Source organism: Wolffia australiana, chromosome 1 (genome assembly GCF_029677425.1).
Source record: "Wolffia australiana isolate 7733 chromosome 1, ASM2967742v1".
NCBI lineage: Eukaryota > Viridiplantae > Streptophyta > Magnoliopsida > Alismatales > Araceae > Wolffia > Wolffia australiana.
Window position 1 is genome coordinate 9,055,492 of NC_135835.1, and position 19,988 is coordinate 9,075,479.

General features: G+C 42.3%; 4 protein-coding genes across 7 annotated transcripts; 2 read left to right on the forward strand and 2 right to left on the reverse strand.

Moving 5' to 3' along the window:
• Nucleotides 1–3,058: 3,058 nt before the first annotated feature.
• Nucleotides 3,059–4,462, forward strand: LOC144715998 (putative transcriptional regulator tpeD). Its single transcript, XM_078591332.1, has 2 exons — nt 3,059–3,697; nt 3,836–4,462. Exons 1-2 carry the CDS (start codon nt 3,059–3,061, stop codon nt 4,460–4,462), a joined length of 1,266 nt encoding a protein of 421 aa, XP_078447458.1.
• A 7,137-nt stretch (nt 4,463–11,599) lies between these two features.
• Nucleotides 11,600–13,090, forward strand: LOC144705110 (hydroxyproline-rich glycoprotein family protein). Its single transcript, XM_078577648.1, has 4 exons — nt 11,600–12,054; nt 12,155–12,252; nt 12,714–12,770; nt 12,853–13,090. The coding sequence occupies exons 1-3, from the start codon at nt 11,772–11,774 to the stop codon at nt 12,765–12,767; spliced, it is 435 nt and encodes a 144-aa protein (XP_078433774.1). The 5' UTR covers nt 11,600–11,771; the 3' UTR covers nt 12,768–12,770; nt 12,853–13,090.
• ACR11 (uridylyltransferase-like protein) lies at nt 13,079–15,555 on the reverse strand. Its single transcript, XM_078577635.1, has 10 exons — nt 15,213–15,555; nt 15,094–15,151; nt 14,903–15,028; nt 14,739–14,833; nt 14,565–14,649; nt 14,436–14,495; nt 14,300–14,355; nt 14,084–14,189; nt 13,480–13,548; nt 13,079–13,298 (listed from the first exon to the last, which is right to left on the reverse strand). Exons 1-10 carry the CDS (start codon nt 15,350–15,352, stop codon nt 13,236–13,238), a joined length of 858 nt encoding a protein of 285 aa, XP_078433761.1. The 5' UTR covers nt 15,353–15,555; the 3' UTR covers nt 13,079–13,235.
• Nucleotides 15,556–15,658: 103 nt separating this feature from the next.
• On the reverse strand, nt 15,659–19,752 carry LOC144705058 (transcription factor MYB3R-1-like). 4 transcript variants are annotated; one of them, XM_078577625.1, is made up of 12 exons: nt 19,444–19,752; nt 18,989–19,131; nt 18,673–18,727; nt 18,227–18,284; nt 18,002–18,096; nt 17,826–17,929; nt 17,586–17,714; nt 16,544–17,501; nt 16,388–16,458; nt 16,192–16,312; nt 15,961–16,113; nt 15,659–15,902 (listed from the first exon to the last, which is right to left on the reverse strand). In XM_078577625.1, exons 1-12 carry the CDS (start codon nt 19,735–19,737, stop codon nt 15,765–15,767), a joined length of 2,319 nt encoding a protein of 772 aa, XP_078433751.1. In that variant the 5' UTR covers nt 19,738–19,752; the 3' UTR covers nt 15,659–15,764. The 4 variants fall into 4 exon arrangements, with proteins under 4 accessions (XP_078433751.1, XP_078433753.1, XP_078433752.1 ...); XM_078577627.1 differs by having other exon boundaries at nt 18,989–19,208; nt 19,477–19,589; XM_078577626.1 differs by having other exon boundaries at nt 18,989–19,208; nt 19,444–19,585.
• Nucleotides 19,753–19,988: the final 236 nt, after the last annotated feature.

A 19,988-nucleotide genomic window follows, 5' to 3' on the forward strand; every position in this document is an offset into this window, starting at 1 on the left:
GTGCCACATGTCCCTTCAAAAAAGAAGGAAAAACTAGTCCCATTTATTAAAAAACTCCGCTATCTATACTACTATAAAGCAAATACATGTGCGCTTCTGGCCTCTGATTGGCTGAGAGAGAAGAGTGAGAGTGAGAGAGAAGAGAGAGAGAGAGAGAAGAGAGAGAGAGAGAAACGATTGACAACGTTTTTGTCCCAACTGACGTCCATCATTTCCCCCGGGACGAAGGACAGGACGGTATCTCGTCTGGGACCGTCCCGTCCTACCTCTCTTGGACGAAGTTTCAGACCGTCCCAACTCTCCTGGATGAATTTTTGTCCCGTCCGAACGAAATTAGAGAGAATTTCACGCCGCCAGCCCTAGTATTGTCCTTCGAAAGAAATTCGGCGGGAGCACGAGTCGTACCCAGTACCTTGAAGAGCCATCGGGTTGCCTTCTGAAACCCACCCTTGTCTTCCTCCATCTCTGCGACTCGCCTCTTGCCTTATTCTTAGAATCTTCTTTCTTTCGGAAGTCGGCGTCATCGCCTTCAACCTCGAGCGAGCTCGTGACAGAGAAGCGAGGGCACGCTGCCAGCAGGTACCTATCTATCTATCAATCTATCTATCGATCTTTCTATCGATCTTTCTATCTATCTATGTATCTATCTGTCAATCTAGCTATCTATCGATATTTCTATGTAGCTATCTATCTACCTATCTATCGATCTTTCTATCTATCTTTCTATCGATCTTTCTATCTATCTTTCTATCTATCTATGTGTCTATCTGTTGATCTAGCTATCTATTGATCTTTCTATCTACCTATCTATCTATCTACCTATCTATCAATCTTTCTATCGATCTTTCTATCTATCTTTCTATCAATCTTTCTATCTATCTATGTATCTATCTGTCGATCTAGCTATCTATCGATCTTTCTATGTAGCTATCTATCTACCTATCTATCTATCAACCTATATATTGATCTTTCTATCGATCTTTCTATCTATCTTTCTATCAATCTTTCTATCTATCTTTCTATCTATCTATGTATCTATTTGTCGATCTAGCTATCTATAGATCTTTCTATCTACCTATCTATCGATCTTTCTATCAATCTTTCTATCGATCTTTCTATCTATCTTTCTAACGATCTCTCTATCTATCTATGTATCTATCTGTCGATCTAGCTATCTATCGATCTTTCTATGTAGCTATCTATCTACCTATCTATCTACCTATCCATCGATCTTTCTATCTATCTTTCTATCTAGCTATCTATCTATCTATGTATCTATCTGTCAATCTAGCTATCTATCGATCTTTCTATCTACCTATCTATCTATCTACCTATCTATCGATCTTTCTATCAATCTTTTTATCTATCTATCTAGCTATCTATCTATCTAACAGTCGATCTAGCTATCTATCGATCATTCTATGTAGCTATCTATCTACCTATCTATCTACCTACCTATCTATCTATCTACCTATCTATCTATCTACCTACCTATCTATCGATCTTTCTATCTATCTATCTAGCTATCTATCTATCTAACAGTCGATCTAGCTATCTATCGACTGTTAGATAGATATCAAAATGGGGTAATCTAGTCGATCTCTCTCTCTCTCTCTTCCTCACTCTCTATTTCTTTATATTTCTGATTTTCTTTCTGGCAGCGTCCCACCCTGAAATATTTACCATCAGTTTGATGTTTTCTCTCTCTCTTTCTCTCAATCTATAAATCCATCTAATCCATTCATCCATCTCTATCTCTCCCTATATATATATATACATATATATATTTCTCTAGAATACCAAGGTTATCCTTGGTAATTTATGGGCTAATTTTAATCCGTGTTACTTAGGGTTCTTGCATATGGTGATATCTAACTTGCGAAATATCTTCTAAATATGTATCATCACTCTCACTCACTCTCTCTTTTTGTGTTTGTACAAATTTATCTTTATCTAACGAGATTAAAATAGATATTTTAGGAAAATAGTTATCCATGACTAATTTAGTTTCAATGTCTATTGGCTAAAAATTGACTAATTTAATTGGAATATCAACAAATTAAGTGGAGACAACCCACTTAATTTATCCAAAATCTATCCACCTCCCGTTCTCTGCATCTTTTCTTTGTTTCCCTCGCCAACCAGCACCATATTTCTGTTTGGAACACGGCGTTGTTTCAAAATATCAGTTTTTCTGGAACTTTAAAAATATAATTATCTCTGAATTTTTTCTTATTAAAAATTATTTTTGCGGTTCAATAAATTTTGGCTTATGCAGGTTGGCGCAGGCGCAGGGCTTGGCTGCGTCGTCTCCTTTCTTCTAAGAAGCTCTGCTTGAATATTAAGTGTCTAGTACTTTTTCTCATTTTTACTTGTGTGCATTGCTTCCTCTCTCCTTTTCATACGCATGTGTATGGATAAATTTGTGTTAATATAGGAGAGATATATATATAGTTTTGTTATCTATGATCTGCACATTTTTGATTTCATGAATCTCATAAATTATATAACCTTATGAAGACTTCTGTAGTTTCGTGACACTCAAAAGTTGGATTATGAAATACACAATTGTATGTGACAAAGATTTCATTTATTCAATTGTATAACTTGTAACAAACATCTCTCCTTCTGTATAGCTATTCTAGTTATCGATCTAGCTATCGATCTTTCTATGTATTGATCTAGCTATCGATCTCTCCTTATGAATGTTGATTGTTGTACACATCTAATACAGTCTCCATTTGTTTAATCATACTTCAGTGTGTCTTTAGTACCGTGTTCAAATTGCTATGTTTGTGGTTAATATGAACGAATATGTATTGTGATTAATTCTGCTATAGATATGGAGTCCACGTGCTCTACCACGCCCAAGTCAACAGCTAGGGCTACGCCGTCGGAGTCTGCGGAGTGCTACGTGGTAGAGATCGATGACAATGTGCCATCTCGAAGTGTTAGACGCAAGCGGTCTAAAGTTATTGATCGATTTGTTGAACTCGGCCCGGACGAGTACTAGTGTACGCTTTGTCAAGCGTAGAACCCCGCTCATAAGGTCATCATCATGCGGAATAAGGATAGGAGCACGAATGTGTTCTGGAGACATATAGAGAAAGCGCATCGTAAATATCACGATGAACTGAAGGGCGTCCACACGAATCAGAGGAAGCTAATCCAATATGACTTTCTGTCACCCAAGCTTTACGTATGCGGCATCACCAAGGAGCGTACAAAGGAAGAGTTTGTCAGATTCATTTGTGACAACGATCTTCCATGGCGACTTGTGAAGAAGAAGTCATTCCAAAGATTATGGTTCTACGGGACGCAGTTGGTTGGCGACGTCCCTGGCCCTGATGCGGTGAAAACTACAGCTTCTACCATGTATACAGAAGTCCGAGGGAAACTAGTAGAGATGTTTGCTGAAATTCATAGCGTCTCTCTGACAGTGGATGCGTGGACGTCAAGAAATAACCTCTCCCTTCTAGGTGTAACCGCCCATTGGATCGATGGAGATTGGAAGCTTTGTGATCTACTACTTGCTATCCTCCGGATCAAGGGATCCCATTGTGACACCAACTTGGCGAGGCTCATCGTGGAGCTTGCATATGAGTATGGAATAGAGTCGAAGCTTTGTGCCATCACGACGGACAACGCGTCTAACAACAGAACCATGATGGCGTCAATTATAGATCAGCGGAAAGCTGTAAATACACAATTCACTATGGATAGACATGTACCGTGCGTTGCACATGTTCTCAACCTTGTAGTCCAGTCCGGACTGAGGATCATACGTAACCCTAAAGCACCAGAAATTAGCACAGTACAAGTTTGAGATCTTCAGCCATATGTTGCGTTTGTCACGGATGAACATATCAACTCGCAAGGCGATAAATGCAGTTCAACGACTTATGCACCCCTGGGAGTAGCCGTCTCACGCGTCAGAGCCATCATCAACGCTATTCAAGGGTCCACGCAACGGATGGAGAAATATGTTGATATGTGCAAGATGTTTGAGCTTCCGAACTCGAACAAGATAAAAGTGGACTGCCCGACGCACTGGAACTCCACATTCAAGATGTTAGAGCGTGCTCTTGCAAAGAGGGAGGTACTCGACCATGTGGCTGTGAGGTTTCTTTCCACATCGTGTAAGGACTACACGCTATGTCAGGAGGACTGGGATTTAATTGAGGAATATCTCAGTATCTTGGGGCCATTGTGTGAAGGTTCTGACTACGTCTGTTTCGTAAAGAGATTGCCGATCACTGACGTGATGTCGTTAATCTCGAACCTGAAGTCCCAACTTGAGCAGGCTATGTATAGTGCCGAGGCTACCTTGGATGACGAGCGGAGGGAAGCGTTGCGCTCGGCGTGTAGTGCCATGTATAACAAGTTGATCAGTATGCAAAGATCATTTGGGGCAATCACACAGTGGCGACGGCGGGAACCCTGGATCCATTCTCCAAGATAGATGTCGTGCATCCGTCATATCGCGAAGGCGTGCTTTCCTACCTCTGCGGTCTTCTCGATGGCGCATGTACAACGAGTGCAACTAGGTGTGATTCAGAGCAGGACAAGTCAGCTAGAAGGCGCCGTCCGGATCACTTTGTGTCCAACAAGCGACAATATACCCGTCCGTGCAAGTCTCGGTGCCCACGCGCAACACCTTGGCAGGCGCTAGACAAGTATCTGAATATCATGTGCAGTGAGGAGGAAGACAGTCCACTAAGCTGGTGGAAGAATGTTGGAACTCGGCACTTCCCGAACTTGACAAAAATTGCGTCCCAATTTCTGGCCGTAAGTCCCACAAGTGCACCAGTGGAGCGGCTATTTTCAATTGGTCGAGGCATCACCACGTACCATAGAGGTCACCTAGATGCAGAGAGCATAGAGACGCTGATGATGCTCCGTGCATGGTTCCGTCGTGTAGAGCAGTGCTCGTCTGACTCCGAGGATGACATTGATGATGATGACAGCTCTTCTAACGGTGAGTTATGTTAGAACATTTTTTGACCTTTTGTTTTTGCATGTTTTTTTTTCTAACTCGCTCCTTTCCACGTGACAGCATAAGAGCAGCAAAAAAGGAAGGTGGCCCGCCCATTTACATCCCTCTCTATTTACAGTAAGTCATGCTTCTTACCCCATATATTTTTGCTCCGTATGTTTGCAATGAATATCTCCCTACAGTGTTGGTCTGAAATTTAGTTTAAATAACTTGGTGAAGTATTTTCCCCTAAACGAAGGGTGCATACTATTCGCCTGCTCCACGGCTTAAGCAAAGAGTGCAGAAGGGCGTGTCTATCTTGGAGATGAACCAGTAGTGTCCAAACTGGGAAATTTGCGCTGATTTAATCATCATGACGTCTTCAGTATGCATGTCATGCTCGTCGGCCTAACAGTTCGACGTGTGAAATTGTTGGGAACATAAATGAAACAGGAATAAGATTTCAGCTGCCTGTGTTTATTCTTATATCTTCTATGTTTCTGTTTAATGTGGTTTCTTCATTCCATCTAATTCTGTTCCTTTTTTCAAGTTTCTTCTCTCTTCGTTCGTTCCTTCTCTTCCTCTTCTCCCTCGCCCTTCTCGTTTCATGTTGTCCTCTCCATTTCTCCCCCTTTTTTTATTTTTCCTATTCTTCCTCGTCATCGCTGATATTTACTTGGACCGGTTCCTGAACCGGCCCAAACCCGCCCTTCTCACCTCTCTCAACGTTCATCGCCTGCGTCGTCGTCGCCGCCAAGTTCAACGACGACGCGTGAGCTCAAAATCCCTTTTTTTTCTTTCTCTGATCATGTTTCTTGATCGTCTGATCTGGCTTGACTAAGTTGTCGTTTAAAATTTTTGTTTTTTTTTTTGGTTTTTGAAAGAGTGTTATGATTATGGTGGCATGTGTTTGTGAATTCTTGTTGTCGGATCGTTTAACAATGGTTAGTTGATTATCCTAGTAATCTTTGATCATGGGTTTTCCAATGAGGCTTTGAGTTAATTACCGTTTCAAATATTTTTTGTGATTGGTTTTTGGGTGGGCGTTTTGTTAATTATTTTTTAAAAGAATGTTATTATTATAATTTCTTGAGTTATTATATATTTTACTGAAAGAATGTTATTATTATGATGGGTTGAGTTTATTAATTATTATTGCATGCTTGTTTAACGACAGTTAGTTGATTATTCAAGTAATCTTTGTCTAATTATGTTTCTTGATCCTCTGATCATGGGTTTGCAAACCAGGCTTGAGTTAATTATCCTTTTTGTGATGGTTTTTTAGGTGGGTGTTTATTAATTGCTCATTTTTTTAAGGACGGCTTAGCTGATTATCCGAGTAATGTTTCTCTAAATAGATTTCGTGATATTTTAGAAATGGGTTTTTGGGTGTTTACCACCTTCAGGTTTTCGAACGATGCTCGAGTTAATCTTCCCGATAATCTTTCTTTAATGGATCTCTGTATAATTTATGATGGGTTTTTGGGTGTTTATTTCTGTCAGGTTTTTTAAGGCTTTATGTCTGTCATCTATGATGGGTTTTTGGCTGTTTATTTCTATCATGTTTTTTAAGGTTTTATTTCTTTCATTTATGATGGGTTTCTTGTTGTCTATTTCTGTAACGTTTTTTAAAGTTTTATTCCCATCATTTATGATGGGTTTTTTGGTGTTTATTTCTTTCATGTTTTTTAAGTATGTTCGAGTTACTGTTGTATGTTTCCTTACGACTTTGATTTGATTTCAGTTTGAACGGATTACATGTGGGACATGTGAGACGGCCATCTCAACACCGACTACTTTTTGCGCGAGGTGGATGGATGGGTGCATGAACTCTGCCACAAGATTCTGTCCCAGCTTCTAAAAAACACACTATTTCTGTTTCACCTTTGTTGTTACTGAAGCCTGTTTTTTGAACAATTAATTTGTGTTAATGTGGAAACTCCAAAGATATGGATATAAGTCATCAATGGCGCACAATATTCAAAATTTAAGCACTGCTATATAATGATTCAGATGTGGACTGCCATCACCAGGATCAAAGTGTTGAATGTTGATAGTACCTATATAATGAATCAGTGAACTTAATTCAGAGCTGTGAAGTAAAAATACACCTTTGACTATACGCATTTGACAATAATATTGATTGGAATTTTATTAATTCTAATGTAAAATATCATCGTCAAGGGTGGACAATAATTGTGCATCTCTTGTTACCAGACCCTCATGCCAACTCATTAGGACGTTGGTGGGCGCAATATGAAATAAATGAATAATTAAAGAAGAAGCCAACAAAAAAAACTCCAAAGATATGGATCATGGTGCTGCTTTTTGTAAAAAATTCACAGTTCAAGATGGAAATCTCCAAGACAGAGTTGTTTTCTATTAGGACAGAAGTTTTTAACTCTTTTAAATAACTTGGGAATATAAGTATTTCAGATCCCCATAGAATACTCATAAATCATCATCATCATGTTATTTGAGAGCCATTGACAGGTGAAAGAACTGCTGGAAGGATTGATTTAGTCAAGTGTTTGTCATGCAGCAGCCCGTGATCCTATCTTGTTCCATGTGTTAGTTGGTAACTTATTATACAGGGAATAAATGATCTCCCCATACCACGTGTGCAATGGTTCTAAGTATGATGAATATTTTCTACAATTTCTTCAATTAAGAAGCTATAGTTAAGTATAGTTGTCAGGGCTTCATTTGTTACTGTCACATTTTTAGAACAGGGTGGAATTGTTTTCAATGAATGTATTTTGAATATTTTAAATAAACTCTGCCCTGGATTAAAATGATTTGAAGGTCATTCTCACAAAAAATAGAAAAATTAACTAAAAATTATCGTCCAATTCGGACGTCCACCGTCCAAGTACCCCGGACGAACGAACTTCCTGTCCGATGGGATGAGATTCGTCCTGTCCGGGGTACGTCGGACAATTTTTTCGTCCAACATTTTGTCCGCCCCCGTGGACAGGACAAAAATTTCATCCCGGGACGAAATCTTCATCCCGTCCGCATCCCGGAAGTATATCCACAAGAGAGGGGCGCCGCCAACCCCTTCCCCGCTGCCACACCCCCCACTCCAACGGCCGCCATCCCCCCCCCTCCCCCAGCCGCCCACCCCCCCTCCCCGCTGCCGCTCCGCCGCTGCCCCGTCCTCCTCCCCCGGTCGCCCGCGTTCCCCCCCTGCCGCCGCCTCGCCCTCCTCCCCCGGTTGTTCGCGTCCACGTCATGTTCGGGGGAGTTGAGATGGTGGCGGCGTCCGAGCTCAAGGGAAAGGCAGAGGAGTCGCAACCCGGCGTCCGCCACTGGAGCTATTCGGAGACTGCAAGTTGGGCTTTTTCCTCTCCTCTCCAGATGATTTCCGGAGACCCGTCGTGGAGCAGAGGCACTACCACTCGGGCCCGCTCGGAGCCTTATGGCAGAAACTGGGTCTCGCCGCCCCGGGGAGAGAAAGTTTTTGGCCAAGCCGATGGCAACAAGGGCAATGTGGGTCGTCTCCCGCTGTCCAATCTGGGGATGCATGCGTGCCGAAGAGGCCCAGGGAAGACGGAACAAGCAGTCGGCCGGCTCCATGAATGGCCCGGCATGCGAGGAAGCCGCAGTCGCCGTCGTGCGGGTGCTGCTTGGCGGAGGCGACCTTCTCTTTGATGGGTAGGTCTACAATCCTTCATTTAACTATCGTTGGATGTTGTTTACGAGGATTTCTCTGTGATTTTTGTAATCGGCACAGTTTAGTTGCTCTGCTGCTCTTAGGGTTCTTTATCTTCGAACGGGTAATGCTTGTTTTCTCAATTTGGTTGGGTTTTCTGCTTGCTTCTTCCACATTTTGGGTTATTTTTTTATGAGTGTGCATTTTTTGCCTGCTTTTTTGCGATGAACTGCCTCCTAATCGGGAATCTATGTCTGGCCATGATTATGACGATTTTGTCTCTCTTGGCAGGTGGAATTGATGCGTCGCAAGTGGTGATCTTTTGAGTTCACCGATAGACTCTACGATCCAGGAAATCGACTAGAGAAATCGTTCACTCAGCTCTGGAATTTGCATTATCTGAATTTCTTTATTCGGTGAACAGTTTGGATATCAATCAACTATTGAACTTTTTGGTCGTTCTGATAGTTTAACTGTGTAAAATGTGTTAATTTCATGGGTTATTGAATTCTTGACTGTCAAGTTGTTACTCTGAGATCTTTTACCCAGTTGATGCAGCTTTTGGTCGATATGAGAAAAAGAGAGTGGGGGTCGGGAGGCTGGGTGACAACATCGGCGAGTGAAACTGAGGTGAAAGGGTTCTACAGAGTTGATGTTGATGTCCCAACAGATGAGTGGGTCAACAATGAGTTAAGAAGTGATGACACAAGCCAACAATGATATCATATGGCAACGCAAGTCAATAATTGACGACATTTTTCAGCAATGATTTAATACTGGTTTATCCTTTTTGTTTATTTTTGAAGTTTTTCATAATCTGGCGATGATTTATTGTTAACATTTATGATTAAAGAATTGTTTAAATCATAGGCAGATTTACTGTTAACATTTATGATTAAAAGAATTCGAGATATTGATTTCCTTCTCTCCCAGGATGAGGACAGCCCTGCTTCCTCTGTCTTCTCTCTCTACCCCAAGCAAGCATTGCGAGCAGGCCACACTAGTATATATAAAGGTTATACCATTTAATATGATGAGTGCCATACGCACATACATTTCTTTCCACTGGACTCTGCATGAAGCCAGATGTGCTCGGCTCGCATGCACACTTTCCATGTGGACGAATGCCATGTCAGATGATGGCATTTTTGCCCATTGGCCTTAATAAAATAAAAATTAAATTCAGAGAAATCAGAAAAACTCTTCAAAATCCCTAAAATTTAAGCATTCATATCTATGTATTTATAAATAATTTTTATTGCCCATTGATTCTGTATCGAGCCCACTTTTTCTTCCCCTATCACCTGCAAATCAAAAATGAAAAACAAAATTATTATAACATGCATTATGTCATACTTTGTCCAACTTCAAAAGTTAAACCAAATTCTCTATTTCTTTCTGATCTTTTGTTCATTTATAATTTGCTCAGAGCCTAAAATATGAAAACTCAATAGAAAAGGTTGATTACAAGCACAGTTTATACATCGAATTCATCCTAAATGAGGCCAAAACGAGCTTATGAGTGAAATGGAAAATGAATATGATATTTTCATAAAAACATCATAACACGAATCATATTATCAAGAACTATGCACAAAACTCAATAAATAATTATCAAAATTCCTGTATCAATGACACATTATCAGCGTGGCTTACAAATGTGGAATCGACCAAGTTGAGTCAACTATGACTAGCTCAACCCAAACACAATGAAATCATGAGTACATACATGGCTGGCGATTATTGGGCCACATCATAATGAATTCAAGTGAGCTCGAAAAATTACACACGTTTGATCAAGATGGGACAGAAAACCCCTTTTGTAATGTATATACATTTCTTTTTTTAATGTTGAGACCTGAGCACTCAAGCTACATCATGCAATAGAGTGGTATTGGAAAGCAGAATCCAGAAGAATCTAGTGAATCATTTGGACTGACAAATTATTGAAGAATAATTTGGTGTCTTAATGACAAGCTTTTCATTTCTAAATACTAGGATAGATTTACTAAATCGGACACAAGTTGGATCGCTCAAGTAGGGAACCTTGCTAGTTTAGATCCATCTTGGACTATAGTTTATAAATGAAAATTTATTAGATTTGCAAATCTCGCTTAATAAAGTCTTTCCAATCATGTTTCTTTGAGTTTGCAGACTTCCATGGGATTGAATGACCTTTGATATTTTTCCCATTTCAATATGCTTTCTTGATTTTAATCCATCCCCCATATAAAAAAATCCTAAAAGTGACTAAAAATTCACACGTGGAACGACCTCGGCACATCGTATAAAACTGATGACTTGTTTAATCACACTACATGTGCTCAACCCTGAACTAACTTACCGATGAACTCAAAATGTGGGTTGATTAGCATTATAGTGTGATTATACAAGTCATTAACTTACCAATGAGCCAAAATCATCATTTCTTTTCACACACAAACAGGGGCCAGCTTTGTTAAATTGGTATTTTGTATGTTATCTCATCGATTTATTTATTTTCCTCAGCCTATTGAATCAAAATTTTAAGTGGGTTGAGTTTGGACCTTCAATGGATATCCAACCTAAATTATATCATTTGTCTTGTCCCTTGGAAAAGTTACCATCTCTAAAATGGGCACATTGAAAGCCCCCATTCCATTGGCCGGTGAAAGCAAGTCCAAGGGGCGATTCATCCTTGACCTTATTACCAATAAAGGCAAAAGTAGTCAGAAGTCAAAAACCGAAAATACCCTCAGAGAAATGTACTAAGACACGTGCAAGATAAAGAAAGTATACCCCTCTCCTCAAAGGTTAATTCTACTTCGATTCCAATAATACCCTTCTCCTGAATTACAAACCAGGAAGCATTCCCAGAACGCAGCTACGTTAATAACGCTCGATACAAGGGTATTTTCTTTGAAACGTGCGGCAGAAATCCAGAGGAAGAGACCATGCCTGATTCAAAATCTTGAAATCAGCCCCTTTTTTTCCACCAATGGCGTACCCTCGACAAAGTTGCTAGATGCTCCAAAGCAAACCCCACCCCCCCCTTCTCTCTCTCTCTCTCTATCTTTCTCTGTACTGTTCTTCGCCAGTTGCCGACAACCCCACCGGCGAAGATCGCAACTTTGAAGTGAGAAAGAGTGTTCGATCTCATCAATGGCGGCAGCGACGAGAGAAGCAACTCCACCGCCGATCATCGGCAAAGCGGGGAGATACACTGTGTTCATCACTCCTCCAGCTGCTCCAAAAACTCCGTCTCTGAGCCCGAGACCTGCGGGCTTGCCCTGTGAGCTCAGTCCTAGCCCTAGCTCGTCCCCGACGGCGAAATCGCCGCCGCCGGTGCAAGTTCCTCCGCTGCAATTTGAGGGCAAGCAGTGTATTGCCCCGTGTAGTTCTGTGTTTGGATTGTTTTGGGATGCGGTGGCTAAGGTCCAAGATGGTATGTGTCGATCTTATTTTTTTTTCCTTTTTGGGTTTTGCCCTCTTTGGGATCTGCTGTTTCTGTTCTTCGCTAGGGTTCTAAAGTGCTCTGGTTTCAGCTCATTCGCGGCTGGATGAGTATCTAGCGCACTGGTTGGGGCTGAACCAGTCCAAGTATCAATGGGCTGTGAATGATTACTACGAGAGCAAACCTGCGGTGAAAATTTCGCTTTTATCTGATAAAATTGCGCGTTAGAAATTGTTTTTGGCATCTCAATTTGTTGTCGATCTGTGTCTGATAACAACCCGCAGCCTTGCTTTTTTTTCTTAGCGGCGTGTGATCAGTTTTGGGTTTTTCTGAGTTGATTTTATTGGTATTTCTGTGTTTTATGTCTTAAACTGCGTTACGCCACTGTTTTTCAAGTTCTTGAGATTCAATCGGAAACGAAGTTTGGAAAAAAAAGGTCTCTCATGATTCATATTTTTTTCAACTGATTACTAGCATATCTCTGGCATGCCGTTCCTAAAATGTCGTGCCCTATGAGTTTTTGCATGATTTTACAGCAAAACTGTTTTTTTAAGAAACCCATTAAGACCCAAAGTCAATTCTTCGTCGATTCAAATGCCAATTGAAATTTTTTTCTTTTGCTTCATCTACTGAGATGCTTTCTTTTGCAGGATGTGGAGGACGGCAAATCTAAGGATCTCACAGCCAAAGGTCAACGTGTCTAGCATGTAAGATCAATCAGTCCAAAATAAAATTTTCTGTTTAATCAGTCCAAATCAAACGATTATATCTCAAATACATTTCAATCAGGTTTGGCATAACCGGTTAAAAGGAAGAGCTCGGAGAGAGAAGTCTTCTGTAGAGAAGTGTTGCCGAAGATGGGTTTCCATTTTGATGATCCCTGCGGGCAGCCAGGGGTGCCCTTTTTACCTCAGTTCTTAATCCCGTGTATTATTATCATTATCTCAATTATCATTAGCACGATTATCCTTGTCACTATTGCTATGATTAACTTAATGTATCAAGTAATCTCTGGTTTCTTGTGAGAGCATATCTACTTCAATGGAGAATAAATCGGTCAACAGTGGGCGCCAAAAAGCCAAAGGTTTATGCAAGTGGGATAGTTGGGTTTTTTTTTAATTCACCCCTGCCCAACAAGTAATATCAAGATATTCTCCAAGGGAGGGAATAAATCAGAAGCTTGCGTCCTCGGTGGAGGGCCTTCTGAGAAAGTACCGTAAACTATTGGCCACCACCTACAACAATAAAGTATATTGCAAGATAAATAAGACCTTTGAATTTTAACCCCATATTAATTAATATTGCGACAGCTATATTTCAATTAGGCATGGCCCCTCATATCCTTTAATATTGATGATGCTTAAAAAATTAGGCAGAGTCGAGACGGATAAACTAAGAAATTGGTAGGATACATACCAGTTGAAGAGGTTTGATGAGGGCTTTTCCTCGGTAGTTGACGTGGAACTTTGCCTTCGCCAGAAGCCCCTAAGCCGCAGTCAAAGGAGACACCACGTGTTCATCAGTATATGAGTAAATATAGACACGGATAGATGGTGATATGATGATATTGTGAATGACATAATCATCACGATGGGATGGCGGATGATGGGTATGACTACCTCAGGGTCAAACTGCCTGATTCATAGGGAACACTAATCTCTGTGACATATCGAGGGATAAATAATGATGGTGATGATTGATGATGATAATGATGAATGACATCATCATCATCATGGGATGGTGCATGATGGGTTTGGCTAGCTCAGTATCAAACTCGCCGGATTCAATGGCAACCCCAATCTCAGTGATATCTGGACGGATAATTGATGATGATGATGAATGACATTATCATCATCATGAAATGATGGATGACGGGTTTGGCTACCTCAGTATCAAAACACCGGATTCAATGGCAAAACAAATCTCCGTGATACATGGAGGGATAGATGATGATGGTGGAGATGATTGCCAAGTGTCATCATGATGAGATGGTGGATGTCTGGATGATGGGTTAGGGTACCTCGGTATCGAACTCGCCGGATTCAACGGCAACACTAATGTCAGTGACCACCTTAACGATGTCCACCAGAAGCCCAGGCCGATCTGCTGTCTCCACGACGAGCAGACTGCAAAAGAAGTCAATTATCAATTCAAACAAGTTGGACATAGGATAGGGTACATAGATAAATTGGATAATGTTGATTTCATCTTACTAAAATACTAATATTAAACACACCTGCGATCAGCGCCGTCGTCATACACGTTTACGTGGGTGGCAATGTCGATATCAACCTGGATAATGAATATATCCGCACTGTTAAAAATAGGACAATTTAAAAGAATAGAACAATTTCGAAGAGGGGAAATCTTACCTCTTCCGTGGGGGGCTCAGAACCGAAAGTCGCTCCCATTGCCAACCGGGAACTTGATTCCTATCAAACGAGAGAAGGGTCTTTTTGAATATAAAAAAATGAAAGAAAAACAAAAGACGGATTAAATACCGGATGGTACTGGATCAGATTGTTGATTATCGTCAAGCGTATGGCTTCTAAAACCTCGGGATCATCAACCTTACGGCCGGTGGAACTGAAAGGCGTAAACGCTAAGCAAAACCTTAACTCTCCAAACCGTACAAGATATCGAAATCAAACCAAGATTATAACTAAAATTATTACGCTTTAGTGATGGCGAACGTGTTGTGCTTGCCAGAGGAATCCAAGAACACATTAGCTTTGACCACGTTGAGGCCAAGGTTCCTCAGCGATCTCATCTGCAACAAGAAACTCGAACCTTCAACAAAGAAAAAACGACACGACCAGGAGAAGCAGCCACTACTGACCGTATCCAGAAGCGCCCCAAGACGATCTCCGAATGTAATCTCAACCACGGTAGCATCCGGATCCGAATCTTGATCAATGGTGACTTTAGGTATGGGAACCTCCTCAGTATCATTAGACCGCCCTCCCTGAAGAACCCAAAAGCAAAGTTAATCAAGGAAAAAAAAAAACCCTAGTGAAGATCAAGCTCAACCTCCACAGCGGCAGGCACGGCAGCCGCGACGAGAGTGAATCTCAAGCGAGCCGAGTTCCTGAATAGAGTCAAGCTTCACTAATTCGACGCAAACAATCAACGCAAGGGATTGAATCTACCTTCTGCTCGACGCATTCCAGAGAACAGAAGGGAGATCGTTGAAAGAGGTCCAGCCAGGAGGGCAGAGCTGGGGATCGCGGGCGAGGGACTTCAAGCGAGAGCAAATCCCCAAATTTCCGGTCGCCATGGCCAGTGACATAGCCCGGAGCGGAGCAGAAGAGCTACCAAGAGTGAAAACAAAGGGAAATCGCTGCAACCTTCGCTATCTCCGCCCAGAGAAAGAGCCCAGGAAAGCTCGAAAATCGCCGATATTAAGTACCCGTCCAGGTTCTTGCTCGGCTACGCAAACCCGAGCCATCGTCACCTCCTCGTCCTCTCCTACTGGCCCCATCTCTGTCCTTCTCCGCCCATGGCAGCCTTAGAAAACCCCCTCTTCCCCTTATCCCTATTATCCGTTTAATATTTACCCTAAATCCAGGATATTCTCATTGGCCCGCGTGGAACATTCTACCGGACGGACGAGATTACTCGTAATTGGGCCTTAGCCCAAATTATCAAGTCTAATACAAGTCCCCACGCACACGTGGGTTAATGGGCCGTCATACGGCCCGTTATCGGCAACCCTTCATCAGGTACGAGGACGGGCTCGCGAAGCCCACAGCGGGTCCCGCCCGACCCGGGACGCTCTTATCGGATCCTGCGGTCGGGGTGGCGCAGCACCCGCTGAAGTCGAGGACGCGTGCTTCGGCCTGCCAACGCCAGAAGTCAATGAAAAGTCAACGGTCAACGCGGGAGAGTCTTGCTTACGTGGTTCTCCGGTGGGGAGCGGGGTTGAAGTTTGCGGGCCGAAAGCACGTCGTGGGCCTCCGCCGCGGCGGCGGCAGTCGGCCCACTTAACAGTCTCATCAGCCCAATAGCGTCCAAGGAACGATCGCCGGGGCTCGTGAAGCATCCGTAATTCTAAAAAATAAAACACGTAGATTCATAAAGTTCGGTTATTTAATTAATTTATCGAATAAAGTTTTGGGGGTAAAATACCTCTTGAAGAGAGCCGTCGGGGTCTATTCTCGTCACTGGAAAGAGGGTGTTCACGAACCAGGGCGATTTCCACGCAGAAGGAGACTCGATCCCTCTCTTCTGGCATGGCGTATCCGCAAATCTGAAAATAAAATAAAAAGAATTTTACCTCCTATTTAACAATAAATTATCAATAAGACATTCGTACGAAACTTACATGTCGATGTTCCCATCGGCATAAGGGAACAACTGCATATCATTGGCGTTATGCTCGGCCAGCGCCCCGGCCTGCAACGATAGCAACAAATACTAAAAACCCAACTATATAAAAATAGAAAGAATACGACCCATAGTTCCAGAATTATTCGCTCACATTCGCCGGTTCATCCGAGATTCTCGCATCTACGTCAATTTTAGTAGCGGAAGCTTCCTTCTCGAAATAAGAAGACAGAGACGTGCCTTCCACGACGGCATTCCTGGATAATCTCCCCCTGCTGCTTCTTGTATTCTGTAGCTCGGGAGAGATCAGATCACGCTGCCGCTTCTTCATGATCGACGGCGTGGATTGAAAGCTCTTGGCGGCGCTCTTCAGCGCGGCGGCGGGGCTGACGTGGCACGGCGGCGAGTCCCAAGAACAGTTGTTCATGGCGGATGACATCATCAGCTGACGTATTCCCAGTGGGCTGTAGACCTGCTGGATATCACTTGGGGAAGCTAGATCGCAGCTGATGAATGGAATCTCCATGCTGGGGAATCTCGGCGGCTCGTAGAACAACGAACCCAGATCTTGATTCTCTTCCTCCATGGATAGAAAGCCATCTGCCGGATTATCCATCTCTCTCTCCTCCTCCTCCTGCTTGCCCATGGCTCCTACATCGTATGACATCACCGGGTGTTCTAAATCTGAAGCTGAATTCATCATCAGAGTATCACCGCCGAAGTTGAAGTCGTTCAAGTGGTGATCATCATGGTTGATGATCATCCTGCCGAGCTGTTCTTCTTCGCCCATATGATGATCATGGTCGAAAGATTCGGACTTTGATGGTCCACATTGAAGTTGTTCTTCTTTGATGTTTTCTCTAGTTATGTACCCGTCTGGTATCTGCCAATCGCCATCCGCCACGTTGCATTCGGAATTCTGGGAAGCCGCCACGTGGACAGTGTCTAGACTGCATTCCGATGATTCCATGATGGCAACATCTTTTGAGGACGGCTTGGAGCTTTCTGAAAATTGTGCGCCGTTGTATTGTGAGAGCAGGCCCGAGGATATGTAGGATTCAAGCTTCTTCTTTACGGAGCTGTGCCAATGGTTCTTTATCGCATTATCGGTCCTGAAAATCCGTGGAAACATTTATGTAATGATTATATTTATTATATAAGATGACGTAGATGATTGTCTTGTACTTTTTTGGTACCTTCCGGGGAGGAATTTGGCTAATTCGGCCCATTTATTTCCGTATTTCTGATGAGCATGGATCAACGCTAATTCCTCTTCCTGCGTCCATGCCTCCTTGGTGATCGTAGGATCTAGGTGATTGTGCCATCTGAAAAGAAACCGTTGCGTGGGTATATATATATTTTTGGCTGTGAGTTAAACATTTATGAGAAATAATTAATCGGTAGGATATCGATAATTTAAGCCAAGATCATTGTACCTTTCACGGCACTGCTTTCCGATGCGTCCAGGAAGAGCGCGTGCTATAGCTGACCATTTTTTGGCCCCAAGCTTGCGGACCATTTCGATAATGGTATCATCTTCCTGGTAGAAAAAAAAGGATAAGTTAATTTTTATTTGGTGCGATATTCTGGAAAATAGAGTCGCATAACAGACTTCTTTAGTCCATGGTCCCTTGATGAGCTCCGGATTAAGAACTTTCTGCCATCGGTGCAAGCATTGCACATCTGTTCGATCCTTGAAGCATTCAGCTATAGAAAAAACAACAAACAAATTAAGATTGAAATAAAATAAAAATCAACTTAAAACTGGAGGAGGAGATCAGACGACTGTTGATATCAAGATTTTGGGAGCGTCATGAAACAATTTGTTTTTTTTTACCTATCTTTTTCCAGTTTCTTGCGTTATGATGTTGGACAGCATTGAAAAGCAGAGCATCCTGCAGAAGTCGAAACATTGAGTCAAATAAATGTATGTCTCCCTCAGAACATTGAGTGATTCAAAGGAACACAAATTGAGTAAAATGATCATATGAAAGAATTAAACAGGACAGGCTTGAAGGTTCAGAATGCAAATTTTCAAAGAAAAATTTGTGTACGACAAACAAAAAATTCACCTTGCTTTCGAGGAATTTATAAACTGCTATGCACAAGAACTTTTATCATCAAGTTACCTTCACATTAATTTAGAGAGGATAATAAGGGAGATGAACAATCAAAGAGAGGCTATTCGGTTTTTATCCAATTTTGCACAAACCACGGAACAAGGAAATATTAAAAATAAATTCTGATATTTTACAAAGAATGAACCAGTGAATCCCAACGAACCTCTTGCGGTGTCCACCCGCCTTTTGTTGATCTTCTTGTCGGCCCGCTCAGCCGTCTATAGGAAAACACCAGTCCGATTTTCATACAATATTCACCGTGAGAGACTCTTTCCAAACTTTTCGAATCCGGTTAATAAGAGCAGTTTGGATGAAACTATTAGTCAGCTGGATTACGTGTCCGATTTAATTCCATCTGATAACTTTTGTTATTCTTTAATTGTCAGAAGAACGCAGGTAGAATCGCTGACGAGTCAAGGTAAGGGATCGGCTCGCACGAATCAGGGGCTAAATTAGAAAATATATATTAGAAACCTTACTTGGGCATCAGACTGAGTTCTTGATTGGGAAATGGGTTGTCCAGGGGGAGACCAAGATCCGTCTCTTCTGCTGTCCCAGAGCTTCTTGACGTTTCATTGTCCATATTAGAGCAAACTTCGATAGAATGTGCATATCCGGCGGACTATTTCATCAAAATTTACATCAATGACCATAACCAAAGCCGCCCACCCGGCAATCTTAGATTAGGGCGACGATCGTCTGAAATGTATGCTCGCATTAGAGAATCATGTAGGCAGAATTTCGTTTACAAGACGATGAAATCGCTGAAAATACCCCGTTAGATGCTCGTCACGAGAAAACCTCCGACGAACGAGAAAACGCGATCTCCGCCAAAAACCTCGCAGATCTAGAAATACATCTAATCTATACGCCACAAATGCCAAAAAAGAAGAATGTACGAGCAGAAATCTGGGGAAAAGAAGGCGAGAAAGACCTCGGAAAGCCGGCAGCCGTGAACAAATCTCACCGCTCGAACAATGCAGCAGCGGTTCTCGTCTTCTTCCCCCGAAGACAGCCAACGGACGCGTAGATCGGTGGGGGAAGGAGAGATCTGAGAGTAGTTGAGCGTCTTGGTGTGACGGCCAAATGGAGCCGTTGTCGACTGTGCTCCATTTTTGAATTGTGAGAACGAGGGATTCCCAACGGGCGTGGCCCTACATGGGCCCAATGAACATCTTTCTTCGGCCCAGTATTCAGTCTTTAAAGTCCAACCGACAGAACGGCCCATTAACTCGTCAGAACGATTAAAACTTGGGACGGATCACGATCCGTCATCCGTTTCGATCCTTCTATAGTTCCGGATCGCCCCGGACGTGGACGATGGACGGGATGGGACGAATTCCGTCCCGTCTGACATCCAGAGTAAGTTCATTGACGAAGGACGGAACGGTTTTTTGTCCAACAATAAAAAAAACTATCCAGTCCACCCCTTCCGGAACAAATTTTCGTCCCGAAATTCATCCCTGACGAAAAAAACCC